This window comes from Meles meles, chromosome 2, assembly GCF_922984935.1.
Source record: "Meles meles chromosome 2, mMelMel3.1 paternal haplotype, whole genome shotgun sequence".
Classification (NCBI taxonomy): domain Eukaryota; kingdom Metazoa; phylum Chordata; class Mammalia; order Carnivora; family Mustelidae; genus Meles; species Meles meles.
This window is the reverse complement of record NC_060067.1, coordinates 154,066,252-154,085,484: the sequence shown is the minus strand read 5'-3', so window position 1 is coordinate 154,085,484 and position 19,233 is coordinate 154,066,252. Positions and strand designations below refer to the sequence as shown.

General features: G+C 37.1%; 1 protein-coding gene across 2 annotated transcripts in view; it reads left to right on the top strand.

Moving 5' to 3' along the window:
- KIF13B (kinesin family member 13B) overlaps nucleotides 1-19,233 on the top strand; it is a 201,938-nt gene that overhangs the window by 60,891 nt on the left and 121,814 nt on the right. For both annotated transcript variants that reach the window (XM_045990711.1, XM_045990703.1), the window contains exons 3-8: nucleotides 668-680; nucleotides 5,600-5,660; nucleotides 7,251-7,343; nucleotides 8,523-8,703; nucleotides 12,108-12,195; nucleotides 15,783-15,917. In XM_045990711.1, the coding sequence (XP_045846667.1) occupies nucleotides 668-680; nucleotides 5,600-5,660; nucleotides 7,251-7,343; nucleotides 8,523-8,703; nucleotides 12,108-12,195; nucleotides 15,783-15,917 (571 nt within the window). The remainder of the gene's footprint in view (nucleotides 1-667; nucleotides 681-5,599; nucleotides 5,661-7,250; nucleotides 7,344-8,522; nucleotides 8,704-12,107; nucleotides 12,196-15,782; nucleotides 15,918-19,233) is intronic.

Sequence of the window (19,233 nt, the reverse complement as noted above, 5' to 3'; positions counted from 1 at the left end):
GCCAGAGCAGAATTTTTTTTTAAGATTATTTATTTATTTATTTATTTGACAGACAGATCACAAATAGGCAGAGAGGCGGGCAGAGAGAGAGGAGGAAGCAGGCTCCCTGCTGAGCAGAGAGCCCCATGCGGGGCTCGATCCCAGGACCCTGAGATCATGCCCTGAGCCGAAGGCAGAGGCTTTAACCCACTGAGCCACCCAGGTGACCCCAGAATTTTTTTTTTATAGAGGGGCCTATATAGTGAGCTGCTGCTATATCAAAGCAGAGAAAACTACTTGGAAGCAAAGTCAGATGATAAAAAGTAAAGACTATTTAAATTATATATATACAAGACCGATACAAGGATAAGCAGAATACGTAAAGCAGAAATATTAGGACTTTAAAAATTATCCAGTGCTCAGATAATGTTTTTTCTTCTTGAGAGATACAAGTTAGTTTTCTATAATTAAGGACTCTACCCTGCTAGTTCATAGGTATTCGTTTTTCCTTTATTTTAAATTGCTATTTGATTTCAAAGTTAATATTTTGTATTCTTACTAAAAATTTACATGATATTTATTATCATTTTACCCATCCAAATTGTCTTCTAACCAAAGGAAATTTTTTTTTTTTTTTGAACTCTCTCCTTCTTTCATGTCCACAATGACATCTCTTTTGGAAATGCAGAAGCCAGCCAAAGGTAAGAGATTTGCTTTATTATGCAAAAAATACTTGTAAAGATCTTACATGCATATTTTTGAAGGGTTGATAATTTTCTTCTCGGAAAAGAATTCTCTCTTGTCACTTTTGTAAAAGTAATGTAAGCTGTCAGCCTGTTCATAAACCCGAAATTTTTCATTTATTGGCATGGGAGGGACTGGAGATTTATGGAAAAGCTGTATTTGTACTTTGACCAATTCCGGCCAGTTTCCTGGCAACGGCAACACAGATTCCTTTTGTGCTCCGCTGTTCACCATGAATTGGCTCGAAACTGGTCGTTCCAGACTGTGGTCAGTACCGTGCTAGGCAGACTCATCTATGTTGTTCCCCAGACAGCTGGGGACACATTCTCAGGCCAACAGAAAGCTGCCTTGGCCCACAGTTTCTTCAGGCAAATGTGCTTTTATTTTAGATTTGAGCCCAGATTCTAAAGAAACTTCAGTGGAGTGCATCAGTTCTTATATCTTTTAAGGAGTTTATAGGTTTGCCAAAGTGGATACAAGGACTATATTTTTGAGTAGACCATTTGCTGCCATTACTTGGAACTCGTCAGGAAATTCAGATTTTTATCTACATTCTTGGGATTTTGTTTTTGAGTCTGCAGTTGAATTGTAATTCCATTTTCTATTGTTGCTAAAATATGTATAGACACGGTTCTTGGGGACTTGTGTAATGTTTTTTAATAGTTTAATATGGCACTGGATTTCTTTATATATAAAAATCATATTTTTTTATCTTTTATCTTTTTTCTGAAAAGGTTTTGGATTATTTCTGTTTTCTAATTTTTTATCTTTTTTCTGAAAAGGTTTTGGATTATTTCTGTTTTCTGATTTTTTTGATGGAGCTGGAGACTGGAGATTGCTGTAAAGATGTGAGGAAATGTTACACAGCATTTAAAAACTGTTCATGTTTTGGGGCGCCTGGGTGTCTCAGTGGGTTAAGCCTCTGCCTTCGGCCCAGGTCATGATCTCAGGGTCCTGGGATCGAGTCCCACATCGGTCTCTCTGCTCAGTGGGGAGCCTGCTTCTCTCTCTCTCTGCCTGTCTCTCTGCCTACTTGTGATCTCTGTCTGTTCTGTCTGTCAAATAAATTAAAAAAAAAACTGTTCATGTTTTATTTAATTCAGTTGTGTCTTATTGTTGAGAGAAATTTTTGACTTGACATAAAAAGTATGGAAGGACCAACACCACATTACTAACATAGTGGTTATGTCTAGGGAGAGGTATGCTTGGTGAATGGGGAGACTTTTATTTTTTACTTTTATGTTTTTGTGTTATTTGACTTCATGCACTGGGTGTGTGTTCCTTTACTGTTGTTGAAAAAAGTTTTTTTTTTTTTAATTTTAAAGGAATAATATTAGAAAGAAAAGGGTTTGTCTGCTTTAGGAAATTCTTGGATGATGATTCCTATAATAATTTAAAGATTCCTATAATTGCAAAACTGCTGGAACTTAAAGAGGACTATTCAGCATTGTGAGTAAGTAAGAACTAAGTGGTCATTAGTTCCTAACTTTGTACTAGGCTGCAGTGCTTTCATATAATTTGGGGAATGGAGCCAAGCCAGCCTAGTGATAAACAGCCCCCTGGCAGAAAGGCTGGTTTCCAATCCCAGCTTCCCCACCTGCCAGCCATCAGGTTCTTCACTTCTTTGTACCTCAGCAGCCCATGAACAGGGCGTAGCACCTGTATCGACTCTTGTAATGGTTACTTTAATGGTAGCTTCTCTACTGGAACTGAGATTCAGAAATGCAGTTGTTAAGGAAATACCTAAATTGAAAAAAAAAAAGAAAGAAAGAAAGAAAACCCATAATAATCGAGAGAGGAGTGCCATGTAGAGCTTGCTCTTTGAGTACACACATATGGTGATGGCATCTTTGAAGTGAGAGCTAAGTTTACAAAAAAAGAAGCAGGATAGTTTCTATGTAACCTTGTTAAGAACAGAATTAAATAAAATTATAAGAGACAAGAGTTGAAAGAACAGAAGAAACCTAATTTGGACTTCACACTTTATTTATTCTCACCATGCTGTAATGATTCTCACTACAGCTGACAAGTGTATCTTGAGAAGCAGCCCCTACCTGAAATTGTGATACACGGTCCTTTGGGACCACCTGCCATCTTCCTTTTCCTTTTCTTCCTCTCCCTGTTGGGAGTGTTGCTAACACAGTGAGCCACCACTCTCGACAAATTACATGTTTAGCTTTGGAAGCTTGCAGAGCATTAGTAATGTACAATGCAGTGCTTCAGCCAGTGGATAGCTTCTGGGCCCCAGGGCTCTTGCCTCTTCTTGGGTCTTGTCAGCCACTAGGCTTCGCCTGGCCTTTTGGGCCTAGCTTTCCCATCACTGCCCCCTTCCAGGTAACAAACGCTTCTCCTGCCTGCTGTTTTGCACAAAGATATGAGTGTTCTGATCATTTCCTGCTTTTAAGGTCCTTTTAACCAGTTGTCCTGGTGGTTGCCCCCAGAGTCCTCCCGTTGCTCATTTAGTTGTTCTCCTGGTGTCGTTCCAGAACTGGTCTTGCCTTTGGAGACATCTTCTTCTATAGTGTTTTGGCCTGTGGTCTCCATGTGGCCCCCACTCTACCCTGTCCTGTCCCTCATGGGTCTCATTGCAACTATTTTTCAGGGAGTCTCAATTTCTCTGTAGGTAAAGCAAGCAGTCTAGCTTTCAAAAACTTAATTGTCCTTTCCCCTCTTCTTCCTCCTTTTGGCCCTTTCCCTTCATCTCTCCCTGCATCATTTTGAGCTAATTTCAGGTAGCAGCGGGATATAGGCACGCACACTTAATATACCACCTTAATCTAATCTCGTTTCTTTAAAAAATTAACTTTTAGACCTTTGGTCCAGGTAGCCTTGTGAGTTCAGACAGATGCAATCTCCTGCCAACTCCAAACTCAACAGGGACAGAGAAAGTATTTTTTTTTAATATTTTATTTATTTATTTGACAGAGATCACATGTAGGCAGAGAGAGAGAGAGAGAGAGAAGCAGGCTCCCTGCTGAGCAAAGAGCCTGATGTGGGGCTCAATCCCAGGACTCAGAGATCATGACTTGAGCCAAAGGCAGCAGCTTAACCCACTGAGCCACCCAGGTGCCCCAGAGAAAATATTTTTAAAAATACTAAAATCATATCCTCATATTAAAAAACAACATAATGTAACTCCAGGGACTAGCAGCAAGCTGGGGCTGAAGCCAAGTATTTACTGGGTCTTGGGATCAGAGGCAGCTTCTTGGAGGTGATAGAAGTTCTTCTCTTGCAGATTAGAGGGGGCCTGATGTATGGGTGAGGACCAGAGAACTCACCGTGTGAAAACTGATTTGAGTGAGGCTCCAACATGAATGAAGGCTTAAGGAAAGGGTTCTGGCCACCAACACTGAGCTGTCTGTGTAAATCGGAGGGCTTGGAGACGTTGGACTTTGGGAGGACCAAAATCTGGGCTTTGGCAGCTAGGAATGGCAGTGTAAAGGTGGCCAGAGGGAGAGGAAAAAAACAAGCAACCACGTAAACCACAAAACACAAACTCCCAATTCAGATGCGCTTGCAAACTAACATATAAGGGCCCAAGAGGAAAACTGTCAATAGGAAGAGAGGCAACAGAATCCAAAAATTGGAGAGTTTGAACTACAAGCTTAAATGATCTTAAGAACAATTACAGTTGGGGCGCTGGGGTGGCTCAGTCAGTTAAGCATCTGCCTTTGCCTTAGGTCATGATCTCAGGGTCCTGGGATCGAGCACTGCCTTGGGCTCTGCAGACAGCAGGGAGTCTGCTTGTTCCCGTCCCTCTTCCTCTGCCCCAGCCCCTACTTGTGCATGCTTGCTCTCTCTCAAATTTAAAAAAAAAAAAAAAAGGCTTTTTTTTTTTTTGGAAGATTTTATTTATTTATTTGACAGACAGAGATCACAAGTAGGCAGAGAGGCAGGCAGAGAGAGAAGGGGAAGCAGGCTTCCTGCAGGGCTCGATCCCAGGACCCTGAGAACATGACCTGAGCTAAAGGCAGAGACAACTCACTGAGCCACCCAGGTTCCCCTAAAAAAAAAAATGCTTTAAGAACAATTACACTTAAAATCCTTAGAGACTTAATTGTAAATATGAAATCCAAAAAAAGAAAATTCAGTGAAAAAAACTTAAAAGAGTGCCCCCCCCCAAAAAAAACCAACCATGCATATTTTGGAAAGTAGTAAATGTAAAAGATCCAAACAGAGGTCATCTGTGATGTCCCACCAGGTGGTATTAACCACTAATACATTTTCCAATGTGTATTCTTACTACTTTTTATCTGTATAGATTTTGGTACAAACATGGGATCATGGTCCAGACTTTCATAACTTTTCTATTAATATGGGACATTTTCTTACCAGTGTTCTACAGTCTTAAAACTATGCAATATTGCATGTGGGTGTGTTCTGATTTTTTGAATCTGCTATTTTATAACTACTTTTACCATGCCATAGTAATCATCTTTACATTTTATTCTTTTAAAAAATCTTCATTTTCTCTGAGAAAAGTAGAAATGTAGAGAATCCATAGAAATAAAGAAGATAAAGATCATTAATCTTATCATGCAGAAATAAACTTTCTATGTGTAACTATGTGTGTGTGTTGCATGTATATGTGTATACAATAGCCATCATATTATACTGTTTTGTAACCTCCCCTTTTTTCACCTAACATTGTGAAGAGTTTTCCACGTGAAATAAAGGTTGGTATCATTTATAGGATGCTTATTTGTTCATTGTGAAACCGTACCATGAATAATTCAACTAACCTCCATTGTTAAGACAGTAAGATATTTTTATTTCACTACTGTGAACAGTGTTATCAGTGTTATAGCACTGTTACAATATTATAAGTATGTTGAGGTTTTGTTCTTATTACATACCCTATTTTATTTTTCAAAAGGTGTTTGCATATGATCACTGTTTCTGGTCTATGGATGAATCAGTCAGAGAAAAATATGCAGGTAAGTTCAGCATCCTATTAACTACTATAGAAAAGGTGTTTTAATTTTTTCCCACAAAGTATTATAGCATTATTTTGTGTAATGATAAGAACTGTATTGAGAATTTCCTCCTGCCTCTGCTGTTTTTACATTGTTGGGGAAATTGGAGATTGATAGTGTGCTGTTCTTGTTATAAGACAGTAAAGGTAAATTAATAGGGAACACATGTTATCGAACACATTCCCAGACCTTACATGGGACATGGAGCACACACTAGCCACTTTGACTCCCTTAGATGTCTGTGATGTGGTCTACAGAGGCAGCTTGGTATAGGAAAGTTGAGCAAGGGGAAAAGGAAACATACGGTTTAGTCTAGGCTCTGCTCCTGCCTGCTTGGAATTCTGTTATTCTCTTACCCTCCTCAACAACGCTGTCTCAAGCTCCTTTACACCACAAATTTAGGACTACAGGGACAGCCTTTTAATTTGCTTTATTCCTAACTGCGTATGACACCTGTTTCTAAGCAATACCTTTTAAATATTGAGGGTTATATTGTATTGGTTTTTGTCCTGAGACAGAGTAGTACTACAGCTGGTTCAGAAAGTTAAGGTTAATTTGCTCTAGCTGGTCCAATGGATTGCTTACGGATTCCTTCTATATCGGAAGTAAGATGATGATATACTAATCTGGGAAATTAACTAGGAAGTGGGGCATAACAGAATGTTATTTATAGCATTCAAAGTATAACAAACATAACAACATCCAGTTCTTTCGTGTTTTATTCAAGACTCAAAGAGAGGTTAAATGACTTCAGTTATTAACATATTTAATTCAGCCTGTGGAGGAGAATTTCAACCTATTATTTTTGTTCATGATTGAAAGCCGGAAGACTTTTTCAAGATATTCTTCCCTCCTCTAGCTGGTGTGTATTGTAGGCCCTATAATTAAAAATTACCATTGAGGAAAAGGAGAGGAAATTGATATGTATGGTTGTTTTAAGTTCTAGTACCCATTGAATAAAACATTAGCTGGTGGTATATAGTTGAATTCAGGTGCATGAAGGTCCCTAGTATAAATTTTGGATATTTATAGTCATTGTTTGTAAAATTAGCAGTTCATTAGCTTTTTGCTTTGCAGAGAATTTTTGTCCAGTGTTTATTAATTCAAGTTCATATTATCAGGAACTTTTTACTCATTTCCTATCATGTGCTAACTAGAAATACTTGAAAGCCATAAGCTTTTGCAAGTATTCATCAAGTCTAAAAATCTTGTTTGGAGATAGTTTGAAAAAGTATATCTTTAAGGGGGTTGTTTTTAGTTTTCCAAAAATTTTTACATATGTAGTTTTGGCTTAAAATACCCTTTCTTTCTTTCTTTCTTAATTAATTAATTAAATTTTTATTCATTTATTTACTTAATTTATTTTTAAGTTTTATTTATTTATTTTATTATGTTCCATTAGCCAGCATATAGTACATCATTATTTTTTGATGTGGTGTTCAATGATTCATTAGCTGCATGTAACACCCAGTGCTCATCACCGCAAGTGCCCTCCTTAATACACATCAGAAAAATACCCTTTCTCATTCTTTTTCTCTCTGTTTCTTTCAGGTCAAGATGATGTTTTCAAGTGCCTTGGGGAGAATATCCTTCAGAATGCTTTTGATGGTTACAATGCATGTATCTTTGCCTATGGACAGACTGGTAATGTTAAATAATAATATGTTTTTTATTAAATATATATAATATTAAATATATATATTTAAGCTTTAAAGATTATAACAGAGAAAGTAACAAAGGGAATACATATTGTTAGCATCTTATCAGTTACAGTTGATAAGGAGCATTTGACTTCTGTACCTCTGTGGTTACCAGGGAAGAAAATCTATAATCTATTTAAACTGAAGGAGTCACTCTTATAAGGGTATATCCTATAGCTTCTCCAATTGAAAACTATTGTATAGCTTCTCCATTTGAAAACTGTTCTTTATGGAAGAATGCTTCTGATATTTTTTAAGAGGCAATATGTGATGTGGTTAAAAGAGCATGGATTCTGAGCCAGGGTAGGCCGTCTCCAACCCAGCTCCTGTGAAACTTACATGTCAGTTTCCTTACCTATAAAATGTTGGTGAGCATAGGCCTTCCCTATAGGGTTGTCACAATGAGTTAACATCAAAAACTCATAGAAAAGGCCTAGTCCTTGAGAATTGGTGTTTTGGTTTTAGTTATTAGGCACTGATAAAGCGTCAAGTGATAAAAGCAGCAATTTGTATGATTAAAAATATCTTTATAAAAGCATTGCTACTAAAGAAAGAAAAAGAGTTCTTAAGTTGGAGTATACGTGATTTAATGTTTTCCTTTCTACTTTCCTGTGTGTTCTGACTTTTCTTTAATGAATACATATTTTTGGCACAATGGAGAAAATAATTTTATAGTAGAAAAAGAAGATTACTCTTTGGTTTCTACACGGTTGCCAGAGGGTAGTAAGTGACTTTGCTCTGGGGCCTATAGGGATAATGTGTATTTTTTGTGCTATGATTAGTGGTTGGGAACAGTCACAATAGTATTCATCATATGGATCTTCCCAGTTAATTTTAGAAAGCTGCTCAGACCGCACTGTTTTTTTGGTTGTTTTAGGTACTTTTTTTTTTTTTAAGTGTGAAGATGGTTAAAGAATGTTTTTATTTTCTTCCTAAAAGATGTTTACTTGAGATTTTACATGTGTTAATAGGAAAGCTTCTGTATTTAGTAGTCTCGTCATTTTATTTGGGTATATTTTTTATTTTCTTTTGGGCATTTTGCTAAGTGCTTATGAGCAATGGAAAGAGGGTTATGTATTTAAACTTCTCAGACACAGTAATAACTATGATTTCCACTTTTTAGGATCTGGAAAATCTTATACCATGATGGGCACAGCTGACCAACCTGGATTAATTCCAAGACTTTGTAGTGGACTCTTTGAACGAACTCAGAAAGAGGAAAATGAAGAGCAGAGTTTTAAAGTAGAAGTGTCCTATATGGAAATTTATAATGAAAAAGTTAGAGACCTTCTTGATCCCAAAGGGTAAAGGACTTTGGAAACTCTAATGTTACAGCATTGTGGACTGATACACACTTAGAAATTGACTCAAGTGAAATTTTTTATATTGAACTCTGGTAGAGAGTTATTTATCTAGTGATTGTCTTTGTGCTTTTATCTATTTATCTAGTTATTGTCCTTGTGACTTTATTTTTAGTCACACTGAGTGGCTTCCTGAAGCCAGTTCTGGCTTTTGCATTTAAGGCTGAGTTGGGGCAGGGAAGCATTGTCGAATGCACCTATGTCTGGCTCATACTGCCTTTCTCAGATATATCCAAAACCACAAACAAAAAATATGCAAGGAAAATTAAGTTACTTAATATCAGACTGGTATCCTTAATCAAGTAGGGTTTTTGTTTTTGTTTTTGTTTTTTCCTTTCTTTTTAAAAAACAAGACACATTTCAGGCAGAATTTAGCTGTTTTTTCTTTTAGGCTCTGAAGTTAGGGAGAAGCATAATCAGAGATTTAAAACCTGAACTTTAGGATAGTTAATTTTAAAAATTCCCAGAGAAAAAGAGTGTCCCCTTTGATGGCATAGACTTTGAAAGAGAAGTGGTTCAAAAGTATTAGAAAGCCTAAGAAAATGCTGTTCTCACTCTTCCGTCATAACTGAACCTAGGAAGGAAGGACATATCTGAGGAAATCTGTCCATTGCACAGTTTCTGAGTCAGATTTTAAGGAAGTGCAACCGTGATGAGGAAGAAACCCATAATAACCACAGCCTGTGGCTTAATAGATGTAAGAATAGTGTCTGTAAGGTCAGAGGTCAAGTGAGTTGAGGTTGTTACAGAGAATGTGGAGTTACCAGGGGACATTTAGTTATGTTTGGGTGAAGAAGTTGATCAAAGAAAGGTGCTCTTAGAAGCAGTGCATTGTAGTAATGCTCAGTCAAGAAAACATGTCAGCCTCTCACTGGCATCTGTTTTCTGTGACAAAGATGATGATCTTTGGGCCTTTCCCAGTGACATTCAATTGGCACTTAAGTGTTTCTCTGTAAAACTTAACATTTGTTGAATGATCATCATTACATGCAGAGCACTCTGCAAGTTGGAAAGGAAGATATCCCAGTGTGGACAGAATGAGAGTTTTGGAAATAAATAATTATAATACAATGCAATAATGTTTTTAAATTGTGCAAGGGGCTTATACAAAATAGAAAGCAAAGGGAATGAGAAGAGAAGATTCCACAGAAGGTGCTTAATGATTTTTGTTCCAAGTAGGAGTTTGTCCACTGAGAAGTTTGGTGAGGACTATTCAGGCATAGGGGACAGCCTGTGCTAGAGCACAGAGGTATAAGAAATTACTTGCTTGGAGAGTGGCCCTGCTGTCCAGTGTGGCTGGAGGGCACCAAACATGAAAGTCAAAGCAGGAAACAAAAGGAGGCCAGAGGTAGGAAGGTTATAGCCTAGGTACCCACATCTTGCTGAGTATTGTGTCCTTGTATTTTTCCCAACTCTGCCCTGAATTCTCATCCTTGCACCTTCCTCTCTGTGAAGAGCATCACTTTCCTTGAGATCCCAGCTAGAAATGCTTAGCGGACTTCATCCCCCTGTGCTTGTGTGGAATCACTTGAACTTTATCTGCAATGTGGTTGGAGTCTTCAGTAATTTTTTATGTTTGTTTTGTGTATTGTTAGTAATTAGCAGCATGAGCTTGGGCTTCATGTAGCCCTGCATCCAGGTCCTCTAATTGGTACCTGTTGAGCAAGTTTCTTATGTTTTCTAGGCCTCATTTGTACCGAGGGGAATAATACTATTATATAATATCACAAAGGGCTGCTGTGGAGATTGGTTGGGATATGCCTGAGGTCTTAGAACATTTACTTAGTAAGTACACCATGGGGGCTAGCTGCTACTGCTGTCTCCACCATGAAAGTTTGTTGAGGACTTTTGCATTGTTTCTGAAGAGTCCAAGTGAATGGATTAAAAGCTCTAAGGGCAATCCCTTTTTAGGGAGACTATCTGAGAAAACTTAGTTGTTGTTTTTTTTAAAGACTTATTTATTAATTTATTTAATAAATTGGAGCCCCAATGTGGGGCTCAATCTCACAACCTTGAGATCATGACCTGAGCTGAAATCAAGAGTCAGATGCTTAACCGACTGAGCCACCCAGGTACCCCAAGAGAACTTAGTTTTTTTTGTTTTTTGTTTTGTTTTGTTTTGTTTTTTAAAGATTTTATTTATTTATTTGACAGAGAGAGACCACAAGTAGGCAGAGAGGCAGGCAGAGAGAGAGAGAGAGAGGGAAGCAGGCTCCCTGCCGAGCAGAGAGCCCGATGCGGGACTCCATCCCAGGACCCTGAGATCATGACCTGAGCTGAAGGCAGTGGCTTAACCCACTGAGCCACCCAGGTGCCCCGAGAACTTAGTTTTTTATATCAAGTACTGATTTTATGAATTCAGTATCTTTTTAAGAGAATAGGAAAAATGAAAGGAAAAGGCTATGATATAGTATGTCCTGAGATCAGACTTACGTCAAATATTTGTTCTATATTTATTTCATGTATAGTTTTATAGTAATAGATGAAGTTTTTGGTAGCTGATCCTAGGGTAGTAGAGGATTTCAAATCATTAGAAAATAAGTTCATAAATAAGAAGCACTTGCAATCTCACTCTCAACAAATAGTCTTTTTATTGTAATGTTTATATTTTTTACAGAGCTTTTTTGAGATAGAATTCATTTACCATATAATCAACAAGGAATATTCTTAATGTCTTTTTGGTTGATATAATTAAGTATGCTGTATGCTTTAGGTTTTTGGCAGGTGCCCCTCACTGAGTTTATTAGTTCCTTCTTTGTAAGTGGTATCTATTTGTTTTTTAATCAGGAATAAGTAAATTTGTTGAATCCTTTTCATTGCACTTACTGAAATGATAATTTTTTTTTAACCCCATCTAGTTAATCTATTAGTCTAGTTTGGTAAAGGGCATGAATCTTTGATTCATGAACAACCCAGTAGCCCTGGGATCAGTCTTATGTTATATTTTTAAGTCATTATTAAATTCAGTCTGTTGTTTGTCTTTATTCATGATTCAGATTGGTCTTGAGTTTTCTTTCTTGCACAGTTAACATTTATTGAGTTTCTGTTCTTTGTACCACATTCTGTGAAATGACAAGTAGATGTTTGTATTTAGAGTCCACATTCTTTGTGGTAGTAAATAGACTTCCCACAGTGTACCCTTTTGAGTGATGTGATATTTTACCACATTATGAAGTTTTTCTTACCAGTCAAGATTTTAAATTTTGGTTTATATTCTTCTTAGATCAAGTAAGTTGGTTCTCATTACCTGGGATCTTTGTTGAATTCAGTGTATATTTTTATGGAGCACAATTGAATCATTTTAAAAGCAGGTTATTATTTTTAAATTCTTTCTTTTTTAATGGCAGAAGTCGTCAAACGTTAAAAGTCAGAGAGCACAATGTTTTGGGACCCTATGTCGATGGACTTTCCAAACTGGCTGTCACAAGCTACAAGGTAATGACCTTCTTTCTGTACACTGCTGAAATTCACTGTAGCAGATTATTTCTTGTTTAATTTCTGATGATTATTTTTCTTAAAATAAAAAAAGTTAACAGTAGCATTTATTAAGCCACTTTTTGCAAAGATCTTTCTTAAAAAGCCTATATGGCTATTAGGACAGTTTAATTTTGGGAGAGGGTATACACATTTGCAAAGCATCCCTATTCATCTATTGTGAAATGCACCTTTACTTTCATTTTTTATGAGCTCTAAAATTGTGATAATCCTTACAATTGCGCATTTTTCTGCCCTAGTAGTACATAAGATAATGAAGTTGCCTATGATTTCATTAAATAAAACATGAATTGGGTATTTGGAATTCAAAGTCTGTTTCTAATTTGATAGGATCACTCATTGGCCTTTTATTCTCTTCATTTTCAAACTTAGTTCTTCTTTGTGTGGATCCGTCAGCCTTTGCGAGATAGGAAAATAGGGGTGGAGTGAGATGCTGTGATGTAACTGTACATTGACTTAAGAGTCAGAGAATGTTGATCTGGTGACACTAATCCTCTTGTATGTGACTCTTACATGACTCAGATCACCTACCTCACTAATCCTCTGTCCTCATTTTAAAAATGGAAATTAGTTTTACTTTCTTGACTATCTTGTGAGGTAGGTCCATTTGGTTTTTTTGTTCATTAATCCTTTCTACCATTTGGTCCATGATACTTCACTTAGTGAACTTTAGGTACTTGATTTGATAAACATGTATTGAACACTTGTCATGTGCCAGACTTTGTGCCACGTGCTGAAGATATAAAAAGTGAATGAGATGGTCCATTTCCTCAAGATGCTTATAGATGTTATTATAAGGTGTTCTAAAACAACATGATTTTAAGAGCAGTGAGAAACGCATGATTAGGATTTATGGTAGTTTTGAGGAGGGGGTACCTAACTTAAATGGATACGAAGACTTCCTGGTGGAGATCGAATGAGATAATGTGAAAAGTCTTTGAGAATGCTAGGATTTGATATAAATATTAGTAGGTATTGTTATTTTGATAATGATCATTTGAGAACTTATTTATACAACATTGGAGAGAGATCAGATGTTTTTGAAGGCTCAGAGGAGATTGGAAAGTGTAAAGAGACATTCTGCTTGTTTAAAAAATTAAAAGTCTCAATACAGCTTATGCATGAGACAACAGATTGGGGGCCAGTAAGTAAGTGTAGGTTAAATAAGGTGAAGCTTTTACATTAAGTCTCAGGATTGTCAGATTTAATAGATCTAAAATGAATTTGGAATGGATCTAAAAAATTATGGCTTTTACTTTTTGTGTTGGTTTTTCTATTTTGGTGCCTGCTTAAACTTCTCTTCGTAGTTAATTTTTTTTTTAAAAGATTTTAGTTATTTATTTGACAGACAGATATCACAAGTAGGCAGAGAGGCAGGCCGAGAGAGAGGGGGAAGCAGGCTCCTCACTGAGCAGAGAGCCCAATGCGGGGCTCGATCCCAGGACCCCGGGATCATGAACTGAGCTGAAGGCAGAGGCTTTAACCCACTGAGCCACCCAGGTAACCCATGTAGTTAATGTTTCTACTTTGAGGCTTTTTATTTATCATATTGAATTTTTTTCATAAACATTATTATTTTTCATTGATACGGCAAAATAGAAAACTATGGTTTTTAAAGTTTTTCATATATGTGTGTCAGTTAGGATTGTGTTGGCTGCAGATAACAGGAAAATATAATAGAATTTAAGTTCTTTGATTTGTCATCTGTTTTGTTCCTTATTTACTCTCAGAATTCAAAACGTACCTGTCATGTAGTAGGTGACTTTCATATATATTTAAATGAACAAATGAGTGAATGAAAGAATGAATGGGCAGAGGACTGATACAGTGGCTCCAAAGATTCTTTTGGGGACCTAAATTCCTTCCAGCTCTCCACATAGGGCTCTGTGGTAATGCCCTTATTCTCATAGTTCAAGATCTTAGCTCTTAGAACCAAGATGTGAGAGCATGCCTACTCCCTTTAAGGAGAATTCCCAAATGACTTTGTGTTTCATTTGCTAAAACTTAATCCTATAGCCAGACTGAGCTACAGCATCTGGGAAATGTAGTCTCAGTTCCACTGCAAGGTAAGGTGCTCAGCTTTCGGTTTCTTTACTAGAAAGAAAATGAGACAGGTTAAGAGGAGACTAGTAGTCAACTCTTCAATACATACTATCTTTCTTGTTCCTCATTAAAATCCTTGTAAGGTAGATTATATTATAGCTCTGTATTATTACTTATGAATCTAAAATTCCATTTGGTTAAGTAACCATTTTTAGAGCTTATGACATTTAAAAAAATGGAGATCCCATCCCATCATCTTTTAAGTGCATCATGCTATTTCCTTTTTTTTCTTTTTCTTTTTAAATTAACATATAATATATTATTTGTTTCAGGGGTACATGTCTGTGAATCATCAGTCTTACACAATTCACAGTGCTCACCATAGCACCTACCCTCCCCAGTGTCCATCACTCAGCCACCCCATCCCTCCCCCTACTCTACTCCAGCAATCCTCAGTTTGTTTCCTGAGATTAAGAGTCTCTTATGGTTTGTTTTCCTCTCTGGTTTCTTCTTGTTTCATTTTTCCCTCCCTTCTCCTGTGATCCTCTATCTTGTTTCTAAAATTCCTCATATCAATGAGATCATATAATAATTGTCTTTCTCTGATTGACTTCTTTCGCTTAGCATCATACCCTCTAGTTCCATCCACATTATTGCAAATGGCAAGATTTCATTTTTGATGGCTGCATAATATTCGCGCGCGCGCTCATGTGTGTGTGTGTGTGTGTGTGTGTGTGTGTGTGTGTGTTAATCACATCTTCTTTATCCATTCATCTGTTGATGGACATCTAGGTCCTTTTCATAGTTTGGCTATTGTGGACATTGCTGCTATAAAGACTAGGGTGCACGTGCCCCTTTGGATCACTACATTTGTATCTTTGGGGTAAATACCCAGTAGTGCAATTGGTGGGTCATAAGGTATGCTATCTCCTTTTTAGCAGAATGGCAATGAAGTAGTAAATCTGTGCAGGAATTTAGTTCCTTGATACTCTGTTTTCAAAAACAGATCTGGTATAATATACACTAATGTGGTGACACAGTGTTATGCTTACATGAAGGGGTTGCAGTTATTTTTGTTTATTGCTTATTCATATAATCTGATTTAATACTTGTATTCTATTGCTTCTGTTATTAAAGAAACTAAAATTTTCAAAATTTCTAGATTAGATGAAGTTTGGCATGATATATTTGGCCATCTTATGGGTCTCCACATGTGGCTTCTAAACTTTTCTAATTCTCAGTCAAAGCTGCTACTTTATTCAGCACCTACAGAAAGTAAATGTTTTGTTTGAGTTTTCAGAGACAGTATTGGCTATTATATTCAGCGGAGCTTAATGTTCATTGAGAAGTAAAGTGTAAATGTGTAAACTCCAAATGTGGTTGACTTGAGTAGTGAAACTTGTAATTCATTTCATAGGATAGCAGAATTTTGATGTTTGTTTGACAGGTAATGAAATGTGTGTTTATGACTTGTTTCTACTTAGGATATTGAGTCTTTGATGTCTGAGGGTAACAAATCCCGTACAGTTGCAGCTACCAACATGAATGAGGAGAGCAGTCGATCCCATGCAGTCTTCAAAATCACCCTTACACATACTTTATATGATGTGAAGTCTGGGGTAGGTATTCACATGCTTGACCTTTTTTTTTTTTTTTTTTAAATATTTCTAAAGTGGATCATGATTTATCCTATTCCATTGCCTTCAGGTGTTAGGTGACATAAAGTCCTAGCCAGACATGAGTATTAGTTAGGACTCAGCAAGACACAGAAGCCACTGTAGGTAAACAGAAAGGGATTTAATGGAAGGATTGGGTAATTACAGAGTTGTTAGAAGACTTGAGGAAGAGTGGATTCTAGACTGAATGTGTAGGAATAACAATGTACATTTCATCCACCAAGGATGATACTGCTTCTGAGGCCACCACTAGAGCTGTGAGCTCAAGGTCTGCGTAATAGCTGTGGTCTGCAACACAGGAGTTAGTGAAGCTGCCTCAGAGTGAGGGGAAGCTGGAGAATGTAAACTGAGACACTTGCAGAAAATCTCCTGTTTTCATGATCTTGCTTGCCAGCAGAAAAAAGCCAAAACAGGCCAGGGGAATGACTTCTACTTTGCTAATGCTTTCCAAATCTGAAGCAAGTCTATCTCCTTGACAGAATCCAAGTCACATCCTGAACCCTGGCAGCAAGCGAGTCGGAGAAATGTAGTTTTCAGTTCCACCCTATCCAACTAAAGGAAGGTGGGACATGCTCAACATGCCAGTGGTTCATAGCCTCAACCATAGCATTTTTTGAGCTTTAAACTGGATGGCTAGCTGTATAAGCTAATGTTAACTCCAGCTAATTTAGTAGATATTGTTTGGAAATGTTACCTTTTTTGAACAGCTAAATATTAGAAGGAATAAACTATACTAGGGAATTGTACTATAAAATCAGTAGATTTGTAGAATGACTTTTGGAGTGTTTGGTTTTGAAGCTTATGAAGAGCAAACAGAGCCAGAGATGTATATGCTTCTACTGCACCGAAAACTTCTCATTTTTCCTCTTAATTTTTATGTGAATATTTGCGTATTTTATTATGATGCCTATCCCCCAGCAAATCAGTTTCAAATACCAGAAGCTAAAATAATCATGTTGGCAAAACGCTATATTTTGGCAAGATTTTCATTTGCTGAAAGCATATTTTTCTTTTTTACCATCACAGCAAGATTAGTGTAACAACAAAAGGTTCTTTGTTTTCTATTTCCTTTTCAGCATAAAACAAAAAACATACTGAAAGCTTTTTTTTTTTTAACCAAAAGTACTTTTTTTTAACTTTTTTTTTTTTATTTGTTTATTTACAGCATAACAGTGTTCATTGTTTTGGCATCACACCCAGTGCTCCATGCAGTACATGCCCTCCCTATTACCCACCACCTGGTTCCTCAACCTCCCACCCCCCACCCCTTCAAAACCCTCTGGTTGTTTTTCAGAGTCCATAGTCTCTCATGGTACATCTCCCCTTCCAGTTTCCCTCAACTCTCTCTCCTCTCCATCTCCCCATGTCCTCCATGTTATTTGTTATGCTCCACAAATAAGTGAGACCATATGATACTTGACTCTCTCTGCTTGACTTATTTCGCTCAGCATAATCTCTTCCAGTCCCGTCCATGTTGCTACAAAAGTTGGGTATTCATCCTTTCTGATGGAGGCATAATACTCCATTGTGTATATGTACCACATCTTCCTTATCCATTCATCCGCTGAAGGGCATCTTGGTTCTTTCCACAGTTTGGCGACCGTGGCCATTGCTGCAATAAACATTGGGGTACAGATGGCCCTTCTTTTCACTACATCTGTATCTTTGGGGTAAATACCCATAGGGAAGCTCTATTCTTAGTTTCTTCAGGAATCTCCACACTGTTCTCCAAAGTGGCTGCACTAACTTGCATTCCCACCAACAGTGTAAGAGGGTTCCCCTTTCTCCACATCCTCTCCAACACACGTTGTTTCCTGTCTTGCTAATTTTGGCCATTCTAACTGGTGTCAGGTGGTATCTCAATGTTGTTTTAATTTGAATCTCCCTGATGGCTAGTGATGAAAGAAATTGAAGAAGACACAAACAGATGGAAGACTGTTCCATGCTCTTGGATTGGAAGAATAAACATTGTTAAAATGTCTATACTGCCTAGAGCAATCTATACTTTTAATGCCATTCCGATCAAAATTCCACCGATATTTTTCAAAGAGCTGGAGCAAATAATCCTAAAATTTGTATGGAATCAGAAGAGACCCCGAATTGCTAAGGAAATGTTGAAAAACAAAAACAAAACTGGCGGCATCATGTTACCCGATTTCAAGCTTTACTACAAAGCTGTGATCACCAAGACAGCGTGGTACTGGCATGAAAACAGACACATAGACCAGTGGAACAGAGTGGAGAGCCCAGATATGGACCTTCAACTCTATGGTGAAATAATCTTCGACAAAACAGGAAAAAATATTCAATGGAAAAAAGACAGTCTCTTCAATAAATGGTGCTGGGAAAACTGGACAGCGATATGTAGAAGAATGAAACTCGACCATTCTCTTACACCGTACACAACGATAAACTCGAAATGGATAAAAGACCTCAACGTGAGACAGGAATCTATCAGAATCCTAGAGGAGAACATAGGCAGTAACCTCTTCGATATCAGCCACAGCAACTTCTTTCAAGATATGTCTCCAAAGGCCAAGGAAACAAAAGCGAAAATGAACTTTTGGGACTTCATCAAGATCAAAAGCTTCTGCACAGCAAAGGAAACAGTCAACAAAGCAAAAAGGCAACCCACGGAATGGGAGAAGGTATTTGCAAATGACAGTACAGACAAAAGGTTGATATCTAGGATCTATAAAGAACTTCTCAAACTCAACACACACATATCAAAAAATGGGCAGAAGATATGAACAGACACTTCTCCAACGAAGACATACAAATGGCTATCAGACACATGAAAAAATGTTCATCATCACTAGCCAAAAGTACTTTTGATTTGGGAAGCTGAATATCCTTTTGTTAGCAACATGTTTATTTATGGAAGTAAATATAAATATGTATATTAAAGAAAAGTTTTAAGAAATGGACCAGCCTGTACATTTAGGCATTGCTTTTCCACATTTCTTGTATTGTTGCTGAAGTATAAAATATCTGTCATGTGTGTGGTTATGTTATGGAATATTTTTGATAAAGGAAAATGTCAGTATATGTACATGTATATATCTATAATAACTAGAGAAATATGTAAATTTAATACCTGAAACTATGAAATAAAGGAGTTACTATATATAAATAATATGAAAAATGTGAGAAAGTGTTGAGTTTTTGAGAGATCCTATTATGTAAAATACTGTTTTAAGACCAATCAGAATTGCAGAAATATTTTTCTCTCAGGGTTATTGGTAAATATTTTGATATT